At 40.7% G+C, this 26570-nt stretch overlaps 2 protein-coding genes across 3 annotated transcripts in view; one reads left to right on the top strand and one right to left on the bottom strand.

Annotated features, from left to right (window-relative positions):
* Positions 1 to 19999, bottom strand: part of RBKS (ribokinase) — a 77525-nt gene extending 57526 nt beyond the window's left edge. The window contains exon 1 of the mRNA XM_063390841.1: positions 19865 to 19999. Coding sequence (XP_063246911.1) covers positions 19865 to 19914 — 50 coding nt within the window. The 5' untranslated portion in view covers positions 19915 to 19999. The remainder of the gene's footprint in view (positions 1 to 19864) is intronic.
* Positions 19913 to 26570, top strand: part of BABAM2 (BRISC and BRCA1 A complex member 2) — a 162803-nt gene continuing 156145 nt past the window's right edge. Inside the window, exons 1-2 of one of the 2 annotated variants that reach the window (XM_063390839.1) lie at positions 19913 to 20189; positions 23680 to 23839. In XM_063390839.1, coding sequence (XP_063246909.1) covers positions 19913 to 20189; positions 23680 to 23839 — 437 coding nt within the window. The other variant, XM_063390840.1, reaches the window with a different exon arrangement.

The raw sequence follows: 26570 nt of genomic DNA, 5'->3' as shown, positions 1-26570 counted from the left end.
TACAAGCTGAAAGCCATCAGGAGTGTATTCTGGTTTCATTTCCATTTTGGAAAAAAACAAAACAAAACTGCAGTTTTGTAAACCCTACCAGATGCTTTGCTATCTCAAATAAAAGTTGAAAGGAATAAAAGACACCACTGAGACTGTAGAGTAGAATTTCTCAGAATGCAAAGACTACCTGACTTCTGTCATTTCTATTAAACTACGTAACCCAAAGACGCATTTCCAACACTCCGATAATCAAAATTTCTGCCCTCTCAAGCTATGCATTCCAGGTAGAAGGCCTAAAAATGTAATTTTAAAATCTCTTGTGCTACAAACAAGTTCACAACACATGGAAAGGGAAGGTATTCTATAATATACTAACAACCTGCCCAGTCAACAACAGTTACCTCAGTTTCCAGAAGTCTGCAGGCTAGAAAGGGAGCATGGGCGAGTCTCAAAGAATGCAGAAGAATCCACCCCAATGATGAAGAGATTAACTTCTGCTATCTTTGTCAATTTATAATATCATTTTACCAATAAATCTCACAGCAGCTTTAAAATTCAAAAACTGAGTTCTGGGCTCCTCAGCACAAGAGAGCCGTGGAGCCCCTGGAGGGGGTCCAGGGTAACAAAGATGATTCAGGGACTGGAGAACCTCATGTGTGAGGAAAGGCTGAGGGAGCTGGGCCTGTTCAGCCTTGAGAAGAGACGGCAGAGAGGGAACTTAATCAAAGTCTATCAGTGTCTGAAGGGAGAGTGCCAAGAGGATGGAGCCAGGCTCTGCTCAGTAGTGCTGACCAACAGGACAGGAGGCAATGGGCAGAAACTGATGCAGAGAAAGTTCCACCTGAACATGAGGAAGAACTTTACTGTGTCGCTGACTGAGCCCAGAAAGTCTCCCTTACTGGAGATATTCACAAACTGCTTGGATGCAATGTGCCACGTGCTCTAGGATGACCCTGCTTGAGCAGGGAGCTTCAAACAGATGATACACTGGGGTCCCTTCTAACTTCAACCATTCTATAACTCTTTGAAAATTACCAGTCTTTCAGATTCAAAAGAAAATGTTAGATATTAGGAGAAATTATTCACTGTGGGGGTGGTGAGACACTGGAACAAGTTGCCCAGGGAGGTTGTGGGTGCCCCAGCCCTGGCAGTGCTCAAGGCCAGGCTGGATAAGGTCTATGTCTAATGGGAAGAGTCCCTGCTCATGGCAGAAGAGGTTTTGAGTGGATGATCTTTAAAGTTCCTTTCAACCCTGAATGTTCTATGATTGTATGCCTCTACACTAGGCAGTCACTACAGATTGTTTTTTGAAAGTATATGAAGAATATGTGTATATTACTTTTTGAGCTTATGCTGCACCTTCTGGGGCATACGGGTGTTTGCAGAATCTTACAGAACTAATGACAGAGCACAGCCTAATTTACTGAAAATTCTCAGGGAAAAGCAAACTTTTTTTTTCTCCCTCTAATTTTCAATTTCTTCAGTCCAAAGGTTTAGGATCATTAGAAAGTCAAGAAAACCTAAAATGAAACTAACAAAGTCAAACAAGTCCCAAACTCCCAGAAATTAAGATTTTGGCTTTGAAGGAGTTGTTAGAGGTCTGTGCTTCATCAGTGGTTATAGTTTCCAGAGAGATGCAGGTAGGGATGCAGACTCACTAACAGAGACACTCACTAAGACAGCATGCCAGATTTTAGTGTGAGGATAGCATACACAGTCACCAGGTTTCTTTTGCGTGGGTGGCCACAGATAAACCCCAGAAGAGTCACATATACAGCTCACAGCACTCATTTCCAGAGATTCAGAGCCAGGAACATTTTGTTGCAAAATGTTTAAACCATTTTCAATAAAAATACAAGAGCTTTTTAAAAATACAGTTATTACCTTATAGACATATCTGGAAAGAACTGCTAAGTTCCTAATACAGCTCTAAGTTAAAACTGTTTGCCCACAACAGGATCCAGGAAATTGTTTCCAACAATGAGCAACCATACCCTCTCAGGGAAAAAGGTGCAACAATAAAGAGTATCAATAAATAGTGATACATAAACAATATTCCTTAATGGTAACATCTGTAATTTATCATCATTTTCACCACTGGAAACCAAAGTAGAGACGGCTGTGGACCAGAGAATGAAGGCCACAAAACTCTGCTGAGGAAGCACCTCTTCAGCTACTGCCAGGGTATTGCACATACATACCTAAAATTAGGTGCCATTCAGTAAGGATGGATGTTTCACCCAGCCTTGGTAATAAGAACAAATAGCAGCTCTTGTATAGTTCCTTTCATTCACATATCTCACTATACCTTAAAAAGCAGAACATCATCATTATTCCTGTTTTGCAGGTATGGAACTGAGTCAAGGCATTTTGGCTTTTCGTGCCTTGGGTCAGTCTAGAAGCCAGGGGCAAAACTGAAAGAGAGATCAGCTTAATCCACCAGCTCACACTCTTCTCATTTAAATTCTGCAGTATGAAAATGGCATCAATTCTCAATTCATTTTTCTTCCTTAGGCTGTTTTTTTTTCTAAGATTATAGCTTATTCTAAATAGAATTTCCTTCCACAAAAAGTCAATATATTTTTAAGCAAAGATTATCAATTTTCGTGATTCCAGGACGCATCTCCTAATAGCACTGCTTAGAGTTCATATCCGAGTATGTTCAACCATAAATATTGTTGTTTTTACAGTGGCCAGACTATGACTTGAGTCTTCTCTCTTTCATGTTGGCATCAACATGCAATTCCCGTGGAAGCACCATCATTTCACTGGTGAAAAACAGCCTTGGTGAGATGAAAATTTTGGTCTCAGTGTTTCAAGCAGCATGGCATAACAACTGTCTGAGGGAATCAAACAGCTTGTAGAAGATAGGGAAATGACCTTTTTTATTGTTTTGATGGAAAGATACAAGGCAAAGGGCAAAGGATCAAGTGCAAGAGTGATTTATAACAAGTCAATTTTTAAAAAAAGCTAAAACAGACCAAGCAAGAACATGCAGCAACTTGCTGTAGATACTCTACAAACAAACCCTTCACCATATTTCATTTTAGGCACGATTGCCAATCATTCCAGACCAATTCTCCATGCCAGAAGCCCACTCTTATTTTCCACACAAAACAAATTTGGAGTACTGATCTATATATGCAGTTTTAACTTTCACAGAAACCAGTACTCCTGAAACAGGCTTTTGTTGCTAATACAATGGTATTGTCTCATCATTTAATTCTGCAACTATATTAACTTTTGATTCACATCAGACAATTTTAATGAGCATTTCTGGATTCTGTTATGAGCAGGCAGTGATGACTAATCTGTATGATTAAGAAACCCTATAAATTCTTGGCTTATTCATGGTGTCACAAAGAATACCCAAAATAGCCTGAAAGTGATGAAGCAGCTAATGTTACTCCAAAACTAGGCTAAATAAGTTAATTAGAAAAAATGTCACATGGGCTTTCAGAATTGTTACATAAAATGTTTTGCAAAGCCGTTTACAACTCTTGACGTAATTTGAAAACACTGACCTGAAAAACCCAATATAAGTTACTATTCAACAGACTCCTCCTTGCTTACATGACAAATTCTGCTCACCTTTGAGAGGATAAATGGTGCAAAGGGTACTGAGCTCTTATGTCTTACGAACAATCAGAAACTGAACTTGAAAACTCCAAAATAAAATTACTGTATGTTTTGCAAATTGTGCACAGTAAGACTGAATCATATTTATAGAGGAAAGTTCAGACTGATACATCTTGAATTACTTTGGACATTACAAGCAAGGAATATAATCAATCCTCATTTCAACTGAGTTTTTACAAAACCATATTTAAATGTAAAGCACACTGGAATGCTGCCCACATTTGTTTGTGACAAACCTTACATACGATTATGTTTCAGAGGTTCAGGATGAATAAAGGCACGCACATAAGAATTCTACCACTGCACTAACTTCCACCTTCTCCTCCAGTGTGTGCCACAAGTTCCCTTGGAGGCTAGAGCTGATTTGCATTTGTATTTTAGGAGAGACAGCCCTTTGGAGGGATTGTATTAAAACCAGAACAGAACCCTTTACTACAGTTGAAGCACTGAATCAGAGGTGAAAGCAGAATGTACTGAGTCATTAATGCACCTTTCCAAGTATCCTGGGTTTTCTCAAAAAGTTCCCCTCTAAGCAGTGACTAGATCACATACACAGATAGAAAGTATGAAGAAGGGGAAAGGGAGAGATGTATATTAAGCAGAATTTGCATAAATTAATCCTAAAATTAATCACGGTTTGCTTCTGATTCTTCACACCTACCCACTGTTTGTTCATTGTTTTCAACACACGAAAACTAAAAAGATGTATTACTACTGTCAGTTTAAACTGATGTGAAGCTATGCCCTCATCTCAGCAGCACTTTCCCACTATTTCTCTAAAAGCTCTGCTTTTATTGCTTACAGAGCTTCCTAATTCAAAACATTTTTATTCATAGGGTCATTTTCATTTGGACCAGTGAATTTATCCAGCAGCCAAGGTGGGCCTGTGCAGGGAGGAGCAGGAGAGCATCTGCTGGCAGCAGCACAGCCAGACTGCCCTGAGCCAGAGCTAGAACTGGCACTTGATAAAACTTTGTTTTGAAAACACTTAATGCTCTGCTGCTAAGGTTTGCTCAAGTAGTGCAGTATACTTAGCTCTTTAGATATGTTGAAAAGCAGAGAGTATCAGTATGTTTCAGAGGATAACATGCATGAGAAAGGAAAATAGAAAAGTACATGAATATTTTTCTCTAAAAAAGCCCCAACAATATTCTCATCAGGCAGCTCAGAGGGGAATTTCTACATCAGATTAAGTATCACCAAAAATTCCTAAAAGAACTGTCATTTTAAAAGTATAAAAAGAAAATTCAGATTTTTTTAATTTCTGAAGAAAGCTGAAGATTATCAGGGCTAGGAAAACAGCAGCAGAAATACTGAATTTAAAACTGACTTAATAAAAAGTAATATAATGTAAAGCCCTAGAATTTAGCTTTGACTCTGTTCTCTTTGAATCACTGAACAAAACTTGCTCACTCCACTCCTGGGAATTCCCTAGAATGGGGAAAATCCCAGTGAGATTAGAGTAGGTGTAACTAGCCACTGTCTAGTACATACAATTTACTAGCCTTTCATGATTCTCACAAATGAACAAATACAAAGGAGAGAATAGTTCTTGCCTCTAATATAATATAACATTGTGGTGAAAAAGTCTCAGATCTCTTTTGGATCTGGCTTAACATTTTGGTTTAGCCTTGGTCTGTTTTGTCTAGCTTCATTTTGAAGATTTGAACATGTGCTGTGGGAAAGTATCCATAACACAGAGACAAAAAGACCACACTCTTTTCAAAATCCAGTGTTCTTGACTCATTTATGCTTTCACTCCTTTTAATCATCCACTAAAATATCTTATTGAGAGGTAGAAAATTTCCAAGATTTTTAAACAGATTACCTCAGGAATTTAGTGAACCATATCTTGGTTTAAGCATGGGGCAATCTGGTTCTAGGTTTGAGATTTCCTTCAGACCTTTAATGACTGAAAAAACCCCTAAAAATTATACAAAATCTCTATTTTTTTTTTCCTTCTATGTTCCTGAACATGACAAGGTTTTCTTTCAAAAAACCCCAAAACTTTTCAGACAATTTAAACCCTTGCCTATTGCTTGGATGTTTGATGGTCTGGGTTCTTCCTGCAGCCCACAGTGATGAACACCGTAGAAGCACTACCCAAGGCACAATAATTGACACTTACAGAGGAGTCCCTCTGCAGCACAGTGAGATGCAAAAGCTTTACACCATCATCTATTCAGAGGGGTTTTCAAAAATCTGTTTGAATTTACATCAAAAAGCATTTGTCACCACAACACAAACAAGTGAATGATAAATTGGTGCAAAGCAGCAGGAATCTTTTCAATGAGTTTTGCCATCAGGGAAAATATGTATTTTATGAAACAGAAATATATATAAACAACATATAAATATACAAACTGTTTATATAAGCACATTAATAGATATATAGATATAGATACATATAAATAGACAAACTGGTTTGTAGATCTCATTACTGAGTGGGTAAACAGCTGAAGTGGGACAACTGCAGAAAATCTCTAGCAAAGGGAGAAAATTAAATGAATGGCTGTGAATATACGTAGGAGGGCCACAAGAGTTGTATCTTCTTATATGTACAATCACAGCTTCAACTGAAAAAGACCAAAACTTGTAACACATAAAATGAGAACAGCTGTCCACAGCTCTTCAAGAACTTCAATGAATAATTTTGTTGACCCTTTGTGCAGAATCAGATTTTATCCTCCTAGATATTAAATGATGAAACAAATAGAAAGGCATCCAGATGAATGCCCTGAAGGATTTATGGTAGTACACTGTACTGCATTTCAGCAAAATTATGGTATTACCAAGACATCAAATTCCTAAATTACATTACAAATATGAAAACTTCCAACACAAAGAAATTATTTTTTTGACTAATTACCAAAAAGCTTTCTCATGGAACAACAAACCTGTAAGATTTCCTCACATCAATCACAGTTAAGTCTGGGGAAAAGGTGGCATAACCTTGATGAGTTCATAATTTGTGGAATGTTTAATTCTGAAGCTGAAGCTCTAAAGAGATTTAAAAACTCAAATAAATCTACCTTCAGATATTTAAGTCTCAGTAAACATTCCATCATTCTTACCAAACATCTGTTTTGTATTTAAGAAAGATTGTGGAAATTTTCAGAATTGCTACTCTCCAGCTTTATTTGCCTCCCACGTTGTTCTTCATTGATGTTTCTCGATTACATTATTTTTGGAATGGCAGTTACATAATTATTTTCAATGCAATCTGACAGTAATGTTAGAATAGACTGTCTCTGAAACAGGCTGTGCTCACCCAGAACTGAAGCAGGCTGCCTACAGTTCCTGTGCTGAACAGAACATTATATCATGATGAAATACCAGTGCTAAAGCAGAAAAAAAAATACAAAACAAAACAATGTTTGCAACCCAAGCAAAGAGTAATCTTTACATGCCCAAGGACAAATTAAGATAAACAAGACATGTGAACATTAATCTTTTCTATACCTCTTAAAAAATGATTTATCAGACAACAGTGAACAAAGTGGAAATAATATGGTTGGTTGTACAGGCCACAGGGTCCTTGTTCTTGTCATTACGATTTTCTATATACTGATAAATCAACAAAGTGATCTGTACTTCTGCTTCAGTATCATACAGAAAACAGGGCACCTACCACACAAAATCTTCCTGACAGTCTTTTTCAGGTAAAAAGAAAAAAGAACCCCCACACGTCATTAAGTTTTGGCACTTTGCACACAAACATATTGTGTCTTATAAACTATAATATTAGGAGCAACATCATAGATGTTTTCACTAAAGAATCATCAAGACTAAGTACAGTGTGGTCCAAGTACTTATGGTTTTCGTCAATAAAATGTTGTTCTAAAATCTTATAGCCAGGACAGTAATTTTGACAAATACAATATTTTTTATCAAGTTTGTAAGTGCAGTGCTTCCTGCTGAATCCATATGGGTCATGAATGAAAAGTATAATCAAAATGAGACATTGTTTACATACATTTATTCAATGTATCATAGATAATGAAAGCAATAAATATATTTAAATATATGTATATTTATTATATGGGAATGGGGAGGAGAGGAGAGGAGAGGAGAGGAGAGGAGAGGAGAGGAGAGGAGAGGAGAGGAGAGGAGAGGAGAGGAGAGGAGAGGAGAGGAGAGGAGAGGAGAGGAGAGGAGAGGAGAGGAGAGGAGAGGAGAGGAGAGGAGAGGAGAGGAGAGGAGAGGAGAGGAGAGGAGAGGAGAGGAGAGGAGAGGAGAGGAGAGGAGAGGAGAGGAGAGGAGAGGAGAGGAGAGGAGAGGAGAGGAGAGGAGAGGAGAGGAGAGGAGAGGAGAGGAGAGGAGAGGAGAGGAGAGGAGAGGAGAGGAGAGGAGAGGAGAGGAGAAGAGAGGAGAAGAGAGGAGAGGAGAGGAGAGGAGAGGAGAGGAGAGGAGAGGAGAAGAGAAGAGAGGAGAAGAGAGGAGAAGAGAAGAGAAGAGAAGAGAAGAGAAGAGAAGAGAAGAGAAGAGAAGAGAAGAGAAGAGAAGAGAAGAGAAGAGAAGAGAAGAGAAGAGAAGAGAAGAGAAGAGAAGAGAAGAGAAGAGAAGAGAAGAGAAGAGAAGAGAAGAGAAGAGAAGAGAAGAGAAGAGAAGAGAAGAGAAGTTGGAAGGGATCTACATCAAGTTTAATTGCCAGGCCACTTCAGGATAAATTTTTGGTCTGAAACTATCTTACTGTTGATTCACTGATTAAAAAAGTGTTCTCTGAAGTTGATCTAATTATAAAGGCACCAACTAAAATCTGGGATTACCGTAACATTAAGGCTTGTGGGGCAAAGATGAGAATGTGCAGGGTGTGAGGGGAGTGTGTGTGGGCTTCACTGGCCGAGGTTAATTCTGCTGTGACAGGTAGGAATCCCCTCTAGGTAGGTCCCTTTAGCTTTCTCACAATTTAAGCTCTCTTGGGAGAGGTAGATCCCTAAACATCAGAAGGAAAAGTGTAATTCTGTATAACTCGGGCTTCTAATGCCTACCAATAGACAACTCCTGTGTCTCTATTTAAGCATAGAATTTAATGAGCAACAGGGAATAACAACTGAAGAAAAATCTGCACATTTCTACTGCCTCTCTATGGAGTAATATGAGTTCCAGCAAAACCACCAACTAGTTTTTTCCAACAGGTCATTTTTCACTTGGTCCTTTCTGGGAAAAAGAAAAATGAAAGTGAATTTTAAAAAAGATTGAACAATACTAACAAGATAGTCCCAATGAATAATACTAACAGGATCAGACAATTAGAAGAAGGAAGGAATATTCAATCTCATTGCTGCTGAGAACATAAAAAATGCCAGTCTTCCAACATCAGTACTGAACTTGACCTGCTTATCCCTTATTTTCAGCTCTGACCAATGGTTTTTTCTTTCTGCTGTTTATGCTATCAAGGTTTATGCATTTTGTATAAACAGGGATCTGAAAGAACACAGGAAATATAGCAAGTGATGGATGGAATAAATTAACGAAAGGGAGTTAGGATTCTTTGGACGTAAAAGTTATTTTTGAAAGATGAGAGACAGGGAAAGAGCAACACAGAAGAGAAGTGCACTGTAAGAACATGATGTATAAGGACAACAAAAAGAGGTGAAAGCAAATTAGGGGAAATTTCATGGTTCAACAATGACATGCTATTGATGTCGCACAGGAGAAAAAGGAGGAAAAAAGGACTAAATTCAGAAATGGAAAAAAGAAATAATATAATACAGAAGAGAGCACATTGATATATTTGGGAACATTACCACCTTCTTATTTTATAATTAGTTGTCACAAAGATCAACGTGTTCTACAAAGCTGCACCTACTTTGGCAACATACTAGTGAAAAGTAATTTTGTATTTTCTTCAGGCTGGAAGTATATCATACAAGGATCCTCAAGGGAACCTGGATGTCAGCATCAAATAACTTACTGCAGCTTGATATAGGAGCTAACAACTGGAGCCATATAAAACAAGCAAACAAAACCTTACTGGTAAGCTCCTATGGAAAGAACAGCTCAGACAGCTCCTAGAGGCAACATAATATATATGCCTGCTCAGAGTGTTTTTACACAAATTTGTTACCGTCGACTCTGTATGATTTTTATTGCAGCTTTTGATTTGTGCCAGCAGCTCTTTACTGTCAGGAGTACTAAAATTCACCCAAAGATATTTATGTCTAGAAATGCACCTAGGAAAATGGTTATTTCCATTAACAGTACAGCCAGCAAGTAATTCATTAACAAGACAGAATGAAATACTGATTATACCATTCTGTGTCTCACAAAGGGGGAGAAAATAAAACATTCTCAGTGTTGGGTGTTAAAATCTAGTGCCTAACACCTGCCTACTGTGACAATATTTTCAAAGGAGTTTCTTTAGACAACTTCTCATTTGACTGTTGTGAATCTTGAACGTCAGACACCTCCAGACTGAAAAAGCAAGAGGCGTTATATTTTTAATGGTCAAAACCAGTTTCCAGTAATAGTAGGACAATAAGCAAACATTATTGTTGTAGTTTAAATTTTGGGAGGTCCCGGGGGAGGGTTCCCCGAGAGCCCCCCGGGCTCTAGGGTCGCGGGTGTTCCCGTGCTGGCAGGCAAAGAGACTCCAGATGGCTGCTGAGGTGCTGATGAGATGAGGGTTTATTCAGAGTCTTACCCCAGGAAGGCAGCATGGGATCAATGAGGCGGGGGGGAAGGGAAGGGAGGGGAGGGAGAAGGGGAGAGGGATGGGGAGGGAGCGGTCTCTGGAGACCACCAGGGCAAAAGAGGAGGAGCCCTCCCCGACTGCACCCTTAACACAGAGGTTCAAAGTGGGCGCGGTGACATTCTCCAGCCAATGAGGTCACAGATACACGATACTGCAGGGAGGGTACAGACTTGGGATAAACTATACACTTTCCAGGAGTGAACCAGAGCATACCATTTCCATAAAATGCAATCCCACACATTATAGTAGGACAATAAGCACAGATTAAAAATATGTGGAAGTTATACAGAAAAAGTATTTATTTGGGCTAGAAATTACGGATACTTTCACAACAGAACATAATATTCAACGTGTATCACAGGATACAGCAGAAGCCCAAGGAATACCCTGCAGAACTGACAATGCCAGTGCCCAGTGCATTGCTGCTTTGCATGCTATTTACTTGGAACTGCTCAGCTGCTAACAACCCTACAGAGAGCAAAAGGCGATAGCTGTGCTCTCTGTAAAGTGGGATGTTATCATGTGAAGCAATGGCCATATGTTACAGAGCATTACTGAGAGAAAGTGACGTCTTTTTGTGGCACAGCTTAACGCAAACTCCTTACTGTGATATTGGACAATCGGTAAATAAGCTTTCATCCCAACATTCTCTTCCCTGACCACAATGATTTTACTTCCTGACTTTTCACTTTCTTCCAACAGAGGCACCAACTCTGGGTTTTCCACAGACAGATGAAGCCTCAGAAGGAATGCAGAATGATGGGAAAGATGCATGCTCAAGAGGCTGCTGTAACGTCACCTGACTGTATCATCAGCAAATTAGAGCCAGGCCTGTTATGGCATCAGTAATTTTAGTCTCCAAAAAATACATACAATAGTTTTGTCTATCCTTTTATTCCAGACTGGTTCCATTTCCATGAATGGCAATGGGAAAAGGAATTTCTTCCTGCTGGAGTCACTCAATATGGCAAGAATTTCAGGAAGAACCCTTTCACATCCTAGACTTTCTGTGTAACTGGACACATGCTAGTTTGTACATACTTAGGGCACATCATTTTGATTTTTTTTTACAAATGGTCATACCCAGATCGTTGAAAGAGATATTTTATGAGAGTTCAGTTGTGTACATGGGAAAATAGGTTGAAATGAGCAGAGATGTAGTGTGTTTTTGAAATTAAAGTACATTACCAAAAAGTTACTATTAATTTTGTCTCATGTTGCAACACCCAGGCTGATGATGTCCTTTCTCTACAAATATTCATCTAATATCTTTTCCCTTTCTTTTCATGGTCTTTTTGAGGAAAGTCTACTTCCTTGTCTTAAAAATTTGTAAGTATTTGAAGGGATTAAATAAATTACATTTTGAGTCCACCAGTCTCATCCTTCAGCATTAGCAACTGTCCTGTAACACTGGACTCTACAGTTTAAATGGATGATTTCTCTTTTGCCATTACAGTTTTGAAACTGGCCTCTGCTGTCACCAGCCCAGGAGAAAGTATGTACACCCTCAGGAAGGTTCAACAAAGAGATTTAGCTACTGATAGCTGGCAAATAGGGCACCCACTAAAAAGATGAAAAGACTGATGATCATGTTGTTCTACTTTTGTGGGTAGTGTCTAGTAGCTTACTGACCTCCAAAGGTGAAAAATGACATTCTATTGAGAGCAGAAAATTGTGAATCTTTAAGTCAAACATTTAAGTAGTTCTGAATAACAAAACTATAAAGACTGCCACTGGGTTCAGACAAGTGTTCTTGGCCAGGCAAGAGAACTCAAGATGGAGTAGCTGATTTTCTTCTCTCATTAGGAAAACATACCCCAAAAACATATCACCTGCTAGGATTAAAATGTTTCTAGATTCATTTACTCCATTACCCAAGTGAACTCTCTAGAGGATTAAGCAATAGTTTCCCAGCCTCACATGGACTAAAGCTAAAAGCTTGGTAAATACTAGTTTTATCTCACAAACCATAATTTTTAATTGCTAACACACATAGGAAAGGCATAATCCTCCACTGATGATATCATAGTCTACTGCCATGGAAATGACTGCAATATCATAAACACAGGTTTAAGATGACCTCACTTTCATAGGAAAGAGGGAAATTTCACTGGAATGTGAATGATATTGAGAATAAACACATAGATACCATACAGTGAAAAACTCTCTTACTAGCCAGTTGAACTATAGAAGACAGAGACAATAACTACACTTGCAGCTGAACAGAAATAAGGTTCTCCTGCCCAAACACTGTGTTATTGCCTATGAACCTTTGAACAGAGAGCCCTCTGAACTCCTGTCAGGGTTCCCCTTTTTAAGTTCACCACACCACAGAGGAGTCAAATCCCTGCCCTGACAGGCGTCCAGTTTAACCACAAGAACATGAACAAAGTATGGCTGTGAGAACCCAGTGTAGGATCTCAGAGCAACATTGTAGCTGGAATGCTTCCTAGGATGAGTAAGTACTTCAGAAGTGGGAGGAAGAGAACTCCACAGTCTCTTGAAGCTCACAAAATAACATGAAGTCAGACGCAAATGCAGAAGTACGATCTGAGTGTGGCAAGTGCTAAGCATTTCGGCACCAGCTCAGGATAAGACATATATTTAACCTTCAGCTCTGAAGTACTTTAAGAGGCATCAAACAACTCAAGGATTGGAAGCTGAAATTTGTGTGTAAGCTTTGTGTTGCCATGAGTTGGGAACATTGAGTACTATGCCGGACCCCAAGAGATGAGAAAAGAAGTTTGAATCGAGAAAAGGGAGTGGAGAAATGTACAGGGCGATAATGATCTCACTTAAGAAGGACCTTTTATCTTGAAGGATCTCAAAGCAATTTACAAACTTAAGTAGACCAGACACTGCAGCTGGTAGGAACAGAAGCAGACAGCTGGGAACTCATTCAAGGGAAGGAGGAGGTAACAGAGGACTCACTCGGTGCCGTATCTTCCAAAATACTGCTGCTCGGAGAAGACAGCAGAACTAGGACAGTGCTTTTCCCTGAAATTTGCCACGGAGCCATGCGAGAAAATTGCAGAAAGCAAGCAGATTTGCAGAGCTGACAGAAAGAGATTCAGAAAAGCAAGGGGCCTTTGGACAACCTGTTACTGTTAGGACCATAGTTTCCCTGCTTTTTGTCTCAACTTCAACTTTTTAGGTAGACTCTTCACACTTTCTGCAGTAAAACCTTTGGTCATTCCTATTATTTTTGCCCCTTTTAATACCTTACTCCAATTCTCTTTACTTATTCCTATCTTTTTACAAAGCAAACTGCCCTTCTTCCTGTCCGCAAATTGCAAAATGTTTTCTCAATGCACAGCAGGACAAATAGTGCAGTTCTTGGTGACTGGGATTGATGTAGTACAGGCTTGACTGTAGTACCACAGGGGGTATTCTTTAGCTCAAAATCACTACCAAATACATACTATTAAAACTTAACTAGATAAACAAGTCTAAAAACCAATATTAGTTATTGCTGAAATGGAATTGCCTCAAGAAGTAAAAACAGTGCCTAATTACAGTGTCGTAGGATACAAAATGAAGACACCCAACGAAAGGGCAGGGACATTTCAATTAAATAGAGTCCAGAAAGCAACACTTTTGTTGTGCTTACCTGAAAAGACATTGTGTGACCACTTTCACATTCCTATTTCCCGAGACTTTTTAAACTTCCACATTTCCATTTAGGAAGGGGAGGAAAAAACCCATTTTCATGGATAAGAGCCAAAGACAAGGGCTGAGCAGGTGTTCTAGCACCACCAGTCCTTCTCAGAGAGGGCCCACAGCATCCTCTGGGGCACAAACAACAGTTTCTTTCAGAAGGTGCCAGCTGGGATCAATGGTGCAGTGTCTCTTGCTTGGGGTTCGTAACCTTAGTTGCAAATGCAGCCCTTGTAATGAGTTTAAAAAAGTCCCTGGTGGCCTTGCCCCAGTTATTTTGTGTTAATTTAAGAAGCACCCAAGCAGACATTTTCCCTCCGTTTCCCCTCTTCAATATTTTGTCATTTTTTGTCATATATGTCAAATATTGAGGAACTTTGTTGGAAGCTTTTCAAGTCTGAGATATAATACCAAATACCTTTAACATGCTAGAACATTAAACTGTCTCACCCTAAAATAAACTATCACTCAGATTTTGCTGGAGGATAATTTAATTTCAATTTGCAGCAGCGAAAAGCTTCTTTCAACATGAATGAGCTTGGATCAGGTCCCATATCACCAGTGTTTGGGCCAGTAGAGATACTCAAAAGCTGTACATGCACAGAAGACAATTTTCTTACTGAATGCCATTACTAAAGGTTTCAACAAATTGATTTTTATCCCATTTTTCTTTTTGGGCCCCCAAAACAGAACTTTCTTCCTGCCACACAAGAGAACGCAAACAGGAGTTTCTCTGGACATCCAGGTTCTCTAAAATCAGAGCAGAACAACAAAATCCTGAGCCTGTATATCCTGCATTTAAAATGCACCCAAACTTTTCTAGGTCAGAGGAGAAGACAAGGGGCAGACAGCACTGGGTCTGAAATCAAGCCCAGATTTTTCACTATTACATAAATTAAACAATTCACAGATGACACATTCTCTCATGCCTTGATGTCTTTCATTGGATCCAAAGATTAATTTCCTTCACTGGACTAAGCTTGTATTCCTCCACAGTTGTGCTTTCCCATGCTGCTGGCAATGGAAGATTGACTAGAATGAGGAGTGGCTGCTGCAGGGGAAGCATTACAGATAAAAACAACAACACAAATGAAATGGGTTTGAAGGATTCTAGAATACTTCGCTGCTAGGAAAAGCTGAAGAGGGAAAAAAAATCAAAACAAGGCAAAAAACATTAAAAGTTGGTGACATACATGAAAAATGGTGGAAACAAGAACATGTGTGAGATCTGGAAACAAAGCAAAGACAAAACTGAAGTCATACGTGAGACTTCCTCTGATCACTCAAAAGAAACGTAAGAAAATTCCTTTTTCACACTCCCACCAAAAAAAAAAAATCCACAATTATTGTTCCAAATATCGCACTTCTGAAAGAGAAAGTACAGACACAGTTTTGGATCATGGACATTTATTTCCAATGTGCCAATGAGCCATTTTCTTCAGCACTTCAGCAGGCAATAATCAGCACCAGAGACTTAAAAGGATGACACAGAATCTCACTAATGAGATACCTTTGCCATTTGGCCCAAGCAGAGGTTGTGCTCCGTTAGCAAAGAGGATTTGATGTGTTTGGGATGTTCATACTGATGTGCATTTGTCACCGCTGTCCACGGCAGATCAGCAACACGCTACTCTGTAGGGAGCTCGCTGCTTTCTCTGCCTTGCCCTTCTGTCTTGCTGAATGCTTACACTCCATCGGTTCAGCACTTGCAGTAATTATTAACGGTGGGCGTTAAAACAGGGGGCTGGAAGCAGAACTTTTAGTTCTACTCCCTAAAGGGAGTGAAGAAACGTGATGAGAGGAAAGAGGTTGACTGAAAACTAAATTCTGAAACTGAAATTCTGAACATTCTAAAAAATGCAGTTCTCCACTATTTGGACTGTGGTGTCATTCTCTTGAGTTACACTGAAAGACTGTTGTTGTTGTGACTATCCAAAGACTGTTTTTCCATCTTCCATTTTGTTCTATGCTTCTGCTGTTTTCAATTGCCATGCCAAAGTTTCTCCTGTTTATTCTAATTGTTTTAGTGTGTCTGACTCTCATTGGTTTATATGTTTAGTCTTGTCCTGATTTAATATGAATTAAAATGCCAGTGCCACGACCAGTCTGCAAATATGAGTCAGAAGAGAATCTATTTAAATAATACTGTGGATGGTACCCATCTGGTTTGATATCTAGATCATATAGAATAATGCTGTTTTTGTTTTCTACTACTATTGCCTGCTATTGCCAATGAAGTGTTGATTGTGATTGTGACCACAAATATGTTTTGCTCCTGGTTCTATTAAGCCAGAAGAGTGTGGTTTACTGCATGTATGTACGTGAGGTTGTTTTGATCATATGAAGTTCACTTTAGAAAACCCACATTCTGCCACTGCAGCGCTACAGGACAATAAGAAAAGAATTTCCAATGAGAACAGCATTTTAAAGGCAAACCACTGGGGCCCCTCCTTTTAAAAGAACTTTAAGACACGCTACCCTTTCTTCTGAATTTGATTATTTCTCAGAATTACATCTGACTATCTCTCTTCTACCAAAGAAGAGAGTCCTGTCCTTTTCTGTCTTGGTCATTACGTAAGACTCAGCACAGTTTAAACTCTACATTTCCATTTCATACAGATGTTACACTCCTTTAAATCATTAGTGTACTGTACTGAGTAAAAACATTATATGCTTTTTTTTTTTAATGGTGAATCTGGCTACCATATGTCCAACAGTGGCTTGAAGCTTTTCAGTACCTTGCCTTGACAGACCTGGGAATGTTTAACATTTAAAGTCTGCCACTACCACTTCAAGTCTGACCCTGAGCTTCTAACCATCCACTCAGAGGGCCAAGGTTGTGTCCTAAAGGGCCAACAGGGTATTTTACTGGTTTGAGTTATAACACAGCACTGTCTAGCTCTGGCAGAGTCTCAATCAATATTATTACCTTCTAAGAAAGATAGGCTTTAGTCTTGAGAGGTGAATATGCCCATTAAACACAATGTATACAGAAATGTGTCTGGCTTCCTCCCTGTAACTCACAAATTTATTCAGGCTCCTCCAAATGGGTGATAGGCATTTAACATGATCACTTTTGTCCACGTGTTTTATAAACTGAAACATCAGCACAAATGACAAACTCACAAAACCCTGATGTTCCTTCATTCTAGCTGAAATGAACCCTAGCTTTAAATCTGGAATACACAGCCCCTCTAAATTCCATATACAAAGACAGTCAAGAGTAATGCTCCTGGAATCTAATCCTAACCTGACAGTTTTTATATTTCATAAAGCTTGTTTATAGTTTCCTGTTCCACCTAGTCACAATCAAGCCTACTGCTTAGTACTTTCCGGTAATTTTACCCAGATTTTCCTAACCCAGGATACATTTAAACAATGTCTGCATAGGCGCTACATGGAAATTTTGGTCAGATTAAACTCTTGCCAGCTAAATTTAAATACACTGTTCTTCTTATTGTATTAAGTGCCTGAAGTTCTGTGCCAGTAATGAAAAGAACGAAGCCACCCCTTCTTTTTCAACTGAAGCTGATTAATTTATCTCTTACAAAAAGCCCTTCACTGCCACTTAATGCCGAGGCTAATAATGGTAAGTAAGATATGTACTTGTTATAGCACTTGCACACTTTAAGAAATCCTCTCAGCTGATTGAAAAGTGAAATGGCTTTTCTTCAGTCACTTAATCTCAGTGCAACAGCACTTGTCACTCTTGCCCATGATGTAATTTCTGGTTACAGGATGGCCAGTTACTATGCCTTCAAGTAAACAACTGCATTTCTATCATATCAAACTTGCAGAAAAAAAAAGAAAAAAAGAAAAAAAGAAAAAAGAAAAAAAGAAAAAAAGAAAAAAAGAAAAAAGAAAAAAGAAAAAAAGAAAAAAAGAAAAAAAGAAAAAAGAAAAAAGAAAAGAAAAAAGAAAAAAGAAAAAAGGAAAAAGAAAAAAAGAAAAAAGAAAAAAAGAAAAAAGAAAAAAGAAAAAGCAAGGAGTTTTCTTGTTTGTTTAAGTGTCAATTTAAACTGGCAGACAATTTTTTGACTACTTTTTTTCCCCACATTTTAGACAGACAGGAAAAGGAATGTCTTGAGGTTAGAGCATCATGTTTTACATTTCAGTGCAACGTCATAAGAATCTGAGAGCTCATTCACACATAACATCAAGATCAGTTCCACAGCTCTTATTCTGACTTATTAGACAACTATTCTTCTTGGAAAGCTGCCAGTGTGTTCTGCAAATTACACAGAGCATTAAATCTTTCTGACACAGGTTCTATGATTATTTAAGGGGCTTCATCATTTCTGCAACACAGGTCTATGCCTAAGCATAGACTCACTCCTGAGCATGTTCCTATAATCATAATCCTCTAATCTATTCTGCAGTTTCTTGACCCACAGGCTTTGGTATAACTGTCTGTTGATAAAGGACCTTTTGTTTATTGCAGAATTCCTAGCAGGACAAGCTGATGCAGTCCAGATACATACACTTTAAATCCCATTTTAACCAAGACTGCATATAGAGTATGGAGATGTGTTTAAAACAGTGCAAATCAAAGAATGATTGCAAGTTTACTGGGACTGACAAGGCCAGCCAATTCAGGTTAGAATTTGCATTGTGAATTCTTGCAATTTTGCTTGAATTCTCCTGTTATTTAGTATTCACTACAAAGCCTGGGCTACTGGAACCAAGAGCTTTCATGAACTTCTGTACGTCAATTTTTCAAAGAACTTTCCAAACCCTACCTATGTACAAAAAAGAAAAAGATGAAAAAAAGACAATGAGACCCAAGTACTTAATTTGAGAAGCAAAATGCTCAGAAAATGAATAAAGATAAATTAAGATATTAATTTTATAACCTTTTAAAATAATTTTTAAAATAGGTTTGGGGTGCAGAGCTGCTAATTTTTTGGCGGGCTTCCTATATGCACTTCTTGATATGTCTGGATACGAATACCTTGAGAAGCCCCCCTCTCTCCCCTTCCCTCAATCTCACTTCAAAGTGTCACACAAAATGTTGTATGCAATAACTTACAACCTACTGATTCACGGAGGTAGCTTTGGGTTCTTTGCAATATTAACCTTACTTTCTTGCTTTTCCAGTGGAGACAAGTATGCTTTGAACTGAAAACGTGTTACGGTTGACCAGCTTTATTTACTTTCATAAAATCGTTTCAGAATCCTTTGCTGATAAGGAGTGTCGGAGCTCCAGGTTTCCCGTGCCTACGAAACGCTGCTTCCCTGGCCAAGGCCAACACGGACCCACCCGGCACAGCTGAAAACACAAACACGAGTCTCTCCTCTCCTCTCTCCAGAGTCACAGACAGATGATCAAAGCTGCGGCACGAAACACGTTTAAACCTCTCCCCGTTCCCACACTCTTCTTTCAAAGCCCTGTTTGCAGCTGACATCACCCGGGCGCAGCCGCCCCCCTTCAGAGTCTCAGAATCCCAGAACGGATAAGATTGGAAGCGACCACAGCGGGTCACCCGGTCCAGCATCCCCGCTCAGGCAGGGTCATCCCGGGGCACACGGTACAGGACTGCACGCAGACCGTTCCTGACCGCCCCCAGCGATGGAGACTCCACAGCCCCTCTGTGCTCTCTGTGCCTGTGCTCAGTCCCTTCCTTTGCCGCTGCCGCGATTCCCTCTGCCCGGGGCCGAGCGCTCCGCCCGCCGCTCCTGGCGCCGACCCCGCTTCTGCCATCCTGGCCTGGGGAGAGCCGTGACACCCGCTTGGCTCGGCCCGAGGCCATCCCGGCCCGGCCTGCCCCGGGGAGGCCCGGCGTGCCTGCGGTCCCCGGGCACCGGGACGCCCTGCGCTCCGCTCCCATAACCTCAGGGTCGCTCCGCCCAGTGCGGGCAGAAAACCCATCCAGTACTAACCTGACCAGGTCGGTCACACAGGATCCCACCACCACAACCTCCGCGGCCATGGCGCCGGGGCGGCCCTTGGACCCTGACCCTGACCCGCCCCGGGCCCCGCCGCGGCTTCTCGGGTTGCCATGGGCGACGGCCTGTCCGCGGGGACCTTCGCCCGGCAGGGCTGTCTCTGCCGAACGCCTGCTGCCACCACCGCCCCCTTCCCCTCTGCCCCGCGCGGCTCCGGCCGCGACCGAACGGCCGCCCCACGCCCTGCGCGGCGGCACGGCCCGCACAGGCACTTGCGGCGGATGCCAAAATCGGGCCGGTGAAGACCCCTCCGGCCCGGGTGGGAGCGGCGGCGGCGGCGCGGGGGGAGCGGAGGCGCGCACGGCGCGCGGCGGGGCGGGGGCGCGCACGGCGGGCGCGGGGGCGTGCACGCCGTTGCCAAGCGGCGAGTTCCGGCCGCCGTAGGTAATGGCGGGGCCGGGACGGGCGGGATGGGGCGAACGAGCCGGGCGGGGAGAGCGGGAGGGAGCGAGCAACGCCACGGCCCTTCCCGGGACGGCGGCGGGCGGAAGGGGACCTGGCGCCGGGAGGCTCTGGCCCGGAGCCGGCGGAGGCCGGTGTTAGCACCGCCGCTGGGGCGGGGCGGGGCGGGCGCAGCGCCGCGGGTGGCGGCACCAGCTGGGGCGGGAGCGGGGCTTGGCCAGGGTCAGCCCGGAACGGGAGTGGATAGGCGGAAAGTTCCCCCTTAACGCGGGGAAGAGTTTCTTTACTTTGTGGGTGACCCAGCACTGGAGCTGATTGTCCAGAGGGGGTGTGGAGTCTCCAGCACTGGAGATAGTCTAGAACTGCCTGGACACAGCTGTGCGCCATGTGTGCAGAATTTAGGAGGACCCTGCCTGAGCAGGGAGGTTGGTCCAGGTGACCCGCTGTGGTCCTTCCCAGCCTTGCCCATTCTGGGACTCTGAGCGTTCTTCCGTGCCAGGGCTTAGGTAACTTCGGCGTGTACCCGGGGCTCCGCAGATCCACGTTGCTGATCGCATTCCATGGATGTGTTCGGGCACGGCTGCAGGAGGCGGCGGTCGTGCGTCCCCTCCTTTCCCCACTCACACCCAGACACAAGTCCCAGACACCCGCCCCCAGAGAGAAAACCACACAGACAGACAGCCGACCGCCACGCCAGCAGGGCTAGACAGGAGAGGTGCTGTCACGCTTGCAGCCTCCATCACAGCCTTCACCTCTTCCTTTTAAAATCTTCTCATAATCGTCGTTATGGTATGGCCGGTGGTGGAAGGTTAGAGTATCTTGCATCCCGACTCTCTCCGGTGCCCAAAGCAGTGCTCGAGACTTCGTGATTATTGTAACATGTTAGTGTAACATTAGCCCAAAGTCACAGTGATAGCCAGCTGAATGTAAGAGGATTCAACTGATAGTTCTTTTGTTTCTTTCAAAGGTTTTGTTTTGGGAGGGAAACAGTCCAGTGAATTTTGTTTTTCTTAATTCCCCTGAGTTTGTTTGTGTTCTGTTTCCAGTACTGTGGGAAAGTTAAGCTGAGGAAAAAAAAATGTGTATGACAACTGAAACTTAGGAAACTTGTACAAATTGTGTTCTGGTTTGTAAAGCCCTTTGTTTACAAAATAAATCAGTGAGTTTACTTGATAGCAACCCTTTAAGTATTGTGTATCTGGCTTGTTAAATAGAAGGTACTGTGATTTTAAAAAATTATGCAATAAAAGACAGAAAAATGCCTAACAGTCATTTAAATCTTGTTTTGACAATATCTGCAAATTTTATTAACAAAAAGATAAGGAATCTCATTTTAAAGTTCATTTGGAAGGTGCATCTGTTCAGCTGTGATCACCGGGTGTATTATGTCTCACAGTTTCACCCTCATAACCCTTACAGTCCCCTTAAAATGTATCATTATCAGAACCAATTCTGCAATCTTCACGTGTAATTTCAGGATTGCTAGAGGGGTAGCTTGTTTTTCAGCATGTTCTCGTGGTTTAGGAGGTTCTTAACTTCATCAGTCCAGCTGCCCCCTGCTTGAAATTACTCTTCCCTCCAGCAGGGCTGGCAGACTGAAGTATGTGCCCTGTTGTACAATTTTTATTAGTGGTTCAGTCTAAGCCATTGAACTTGGCATTGAATTATGTCAAGTATGGGCTTGTGTTCTCTCTGTCCCTCTGGGGAGGAATAAAGGTGAGTAGGCAGAAATTTTTAGTAGAAAAGTAGCAAACCAGAGGTAGTATTTTAAATTGCTGTAGATGTTTGCAAAACAAACTTAAGTTGTTCCATTGTCAATTAAACAAACCATATATGAGAGCACATTATGTGTCAGGGCATGGATACTTAGTCTTCAGCTTCTTCACTGCCATAAAATGTAGGAGCCAGTGTATTAAAGATAATTACTGTTTTTAGGAAGTCTTACTCTATTAGTCTTTCTGTTTGCCTCAAAGTGCCTGGCCTTTGCTTTATTAAGATACATTCTGAATGTCTAGGACAAACACTCCTTGAGCATTGCTTCCTGCTATTCCAGTGTGGATGGCTTTCATGAGAACAGAATGTGAAATTTAATGTTGCTCCCAGTTACAGAGATTTAGTAGATTCTGTAGAATATCCATTAGTTACTAATTAATGCTTGTAAACTGAGTGTGAGAAACAACAGAAAATTGCAATTATTGCCATGAGTTGTTCACACTCTAGTTACGGAACACTTACTAATACAGCAGTCCATATGCAGCATTTTTAAGAAAGTGAATACAGTGTGTACTAGTGTTTTCCAATTAAATGGTTATTTTTCAAAATATTTTTTAATGCTGAGGGTTTGTTTGAGCTCCTCTGCCCCACTAATCAGTGGCAAGTTCGTGTTATTGTCAGTCATTTACAGCCGTGTTTTCCAAAACTACCAAGTTCAGATGACTGTCATATGAAGCTCAGTGCCTTAGAATGTGATCAAATAGGTTAACATTTTAATAGGTTGGTTACTCTTCTTTTCTCCCATCTCTCTTACCACAGTCTGTTGTTGTCCACGTACTCTAGTCTTTTTGTGGTGCAATGACTTCAAGTGTGTGTTTGCTCAGTTTCTACACTTCACCTAGAAAGCAACAGGTTCCTAAAGTGTGCTGAATTAGTGGCCCAATTGATTTAGCATAAGGTCGTGCAATTGCAAGCACTTCTGAACAAGCTGTGCTTAAAATGTGTGTACATCAGCTTCCCGATCTGTTACGTGAAGAAGATTAAGATGCCTTTCAAAGAGCGTGGTGATACCACTGAAAAAGGAGCAGTGTTACCTTTTAAAAGGCATCACAAAGTCTTATAAATTGCTACCTAATGAAGTAGTATACAAGTTAATACTGATTATAGGCACACTAGTGCTCTTAGAGATTGCAGGTGAGAATACAGAGAGCTATCAAACCCCTGGGCCCATTGCCGTTCATGTGATTTCACTGATTTCAGGGGCAGCGGAACAAGTGTGGCTGCTCAATTACAGGCTGGCTGGGAATGCCCTCAAGAAGGGCTGGGCTGGGAAGGGTCAGGGGCCCTCAGTTTTATGTCTCTTTCTCAGAGGGGTAGAGGGATAAAGGTGCCTAGGACATAATTCTGGCTTTATGGTGATACTGAATAAACAGGCTTCATTGAATGTTGCAGAGGTGGAAGGAAAAAAACCTACTTGTGTTTCTTTTTTCTCTATAAACCTGTGCACACTTCAGTTACTCTACACTCCTGATCTTTTGTGGGCTTAGCTTTTTTTCTGTTGATGTTTGTAGAGTACCTGTGAATCTACATCAAATAAGTAGCATATTTTTTCATTTTATTTTCTCCCTTTGCAGCTCAAGGCAAAAGGAAGGAGGAATATACAAAAATGTCACCTGAAGTGGCCTTGAACAGAATTTCTCCAGCGCTTTCGCCCTTCATTTCCAGTGTGGTCAGAAATGGAAAAGTAGGACTAGATGCTACTAATTGTTTACGGATTACAGACTTGAAGTCTGGGTGAGTTCCTCATCCAAAAGAACACCCAACCCCTCACAGTTGTCTTTTCAGAACTGAGTTTTATTAGGTTCATGTGTTTTAGCATTTTGAACACAGCTGGAGTTGACATACCAGCTGACATACTTGCTACACTGTTTTTTGTCTTGCTACTATTTTGTAGTTTGGGAGACTAAATTTGTCATATTTTTGGCAATAATAATCTTGTTAAGACACTCTGATTGTTGCCACTTGATAGTGCTGATTTTCAGCAGTGAGATAGTTACAAACACTTTTTCTGTTGTTTATCACTTGCTTACTCAATCTTCTCTGTAAACCAGAAATTAAAAGATTTGTGTGACCTTACCTCTAGTCATGAATATGCCAAACCAGAAGAAAAAGTAACTTTTTCCTTTATCTGGTCTCCCTCAAGTTCAGTACATCGAGTGGCCATAGGGCCAAGTGTTTGAAGTAAGCCAAGCTGCTCCTTTTATTTTTAATTCTAGAAGCGTTCAGATTAGTTTGCAGGTAGTAATAGAATTTTGGGATTTGCATATACAAACAGACTTTGGTGTATAACCTTTGTGAATAATACATGAGGAGAGTGAAATGTTTAGATGACACATTGCTTTATTCTTACAGAGTTGGGCACCTAACAGCATCTTTTTTATTCAGGTTTGGTTTGGTTTTTTTGGGTTTTTTTGGTTTTTGGGGTTTTTTTTGCTACAGGAGCTCAGAGACCGAAATTACTTTTGCTTTAGATATACAAATCATTTTGTTTGTACAAACTACTGCTTTGTGTATCATTTTGAATGATAGCATAATAAAAATAACAGAAGATGTTCAGAACCACCACAAATCACTGTTGTTTAAAATACAGTTCTGCTGAAAACTTTGTTTAATGTGATTCTGAGCATTGTTTTATTATGGTTTCATGAAAAGCTTTGGAGGTGCTTTTCTGGTTGTAACAATGCCTTTTCAGGAAGGAGGTTTGCATTCTAGGGTTAGTTTGAAAGGATCCATTCCCTCCCTGTGAGGTGCTGGGACAGAGCACAGATGCACTTGGAGGTCTAAGAAGCCATGGCTTTGTTATTAGCGTTGACTGGCTTGACATTTAGGCTTGCAAATTACATCAGACAGGCTGAGCGGTTCTGCATCTGCTGCTGTCATTTCATGCTAGATCTTGCTTTCCCTTGAACTAGTCTTCTAGGAAAGCTGTGATGGGAGCTCTTATATTTTTCCAATTGAAATCTAAGAGAAAGGAATACAAAGAAAAGTAGAGAGAAAACACAACTGTTTGTTGGGAGGGAGGTAAGGGGTTTGCTCTCTACCCACTTAATTCTTACGATGCCTGCCTTTAAAGTAAGAGATGAAAATAATAAAAAGGGGTGTTTTCTAGCTGACTCTTTTAACAGGTATTTTTAATAGGTGTCTAAAGTTTTTGGCCACTCATCTTGCCAAGAAGATCTTGTATTTGCTTTGTTAAAACCTTCATGTTTTCCAGAAGTTTATTCTTTAAAAAACTTAAAGCTGCCAGCAGCTGCGCCTGTCACTGAAACCCAGTGATTCAATTGTTATAGTACCTCTGTTAATGTGGAGCTTACACACAGGTACAGCACCTGACAGAGGCTGTCTCATAGCTTGTTTAAAGACACTGGCCCACCTAAATGCACGTGGCAGAAATACCTTTTTCCTTATTCTGGAGCATAAGCATAAACCTCATTCTTTATGTTGAGTCTTTGTTTTAGCTTGAGGTTTTTAGGAGATGGAGTCAGGATAATCAAGACTCTTTGTTTATTTCAGAATTATTTTGAAGGTGTTCTTTTTTTGGTATAACTAGTTTCCTAAAACCATTGCTGTAAACAGAATTAACAATTGCTTGAAATTTCTTTGAAATGTAAATTTCATGCATGTGTTTTTAGGAAAGATTTTTGTTTGTTACAAACAAATTGTTGGTTATTTCTAACAGGAAATTTTGAATTCATGTGTCAATGTGGAAATACAAAATTCTGGTGATTTAGTGCTTTATACTGTTGCTGAACCGGCAAAGAGTGCAAATTACTTACCATACAATGGATGAATCATATTATTATAAAGATATCCTTTCCATAATTTGGGATCTAGTTCAGTGGTTTTAACCTTTGATACAAGAGTTCTTTGACACTCCACAGACTGTTTCTCAGAGTGTCATATCAGCTGATAAATAACAAAATCCCCAACCCACAGCCTTGTTAGTAGATTTAAATTTGTTGCTGCATACTGACTTTAGAGGAAAACTTTGTAGAGCTTTCAGAGTTCAGAAATGAATTGAAGGCCATTGGGTACTCGCCTCCCCCATCCTCACATCACCAGATGTTCCAAACCCCTGTATACTTTCACTTTCATTACACTTTTTTAAAAGGAAACAAATTAATGCAGACAATATAATCAGAAGAGGCAAATGTAGGTGATACCAACATAAAGAAACAGAACCGTGAGGCCATTGAAATTGGACATAAATGGGAAGAAAATGAGGAGAACTATTTTTAAAGAAATGGGGATGAAGTTCAGGATATTAATTGCAAAACTCCCTTCAGTTTCAATGGGTTGAAATCAGGCTTTAAATTTAGAAAGTGGAACCAGGCAGTTTAGATTAAATGTGCTAGATTAAATGTTTGAAGTTAGATAAAGAGCAGTCCGTGTTCGCAAGTGAATATGACCACTTGGGAGTACTATCAGTTCAGAAACTCTGCTTTTACATAGTGATTGTACATTT

The sequence above is a fragment of the Prinia subflava genome, chromosome 2 (genome assembly GCF_021018805.1).
Source record: "Prinia subflava isolate CZ2003 ecotype Zambia chromosome 2, Cam_Psub_1.2, whole genome shotgun sequence".
Lineage (NCBI taxonomy): Eukaryota > Metazoa > Chordata > Aves > Passeriformes > Cisticolidae > Prinia > Prinia subflava.
Note: the sequence above shows the minus strand (reverse complement) of the source record. Positions and strands in the feature narration are given on the sequence as shown.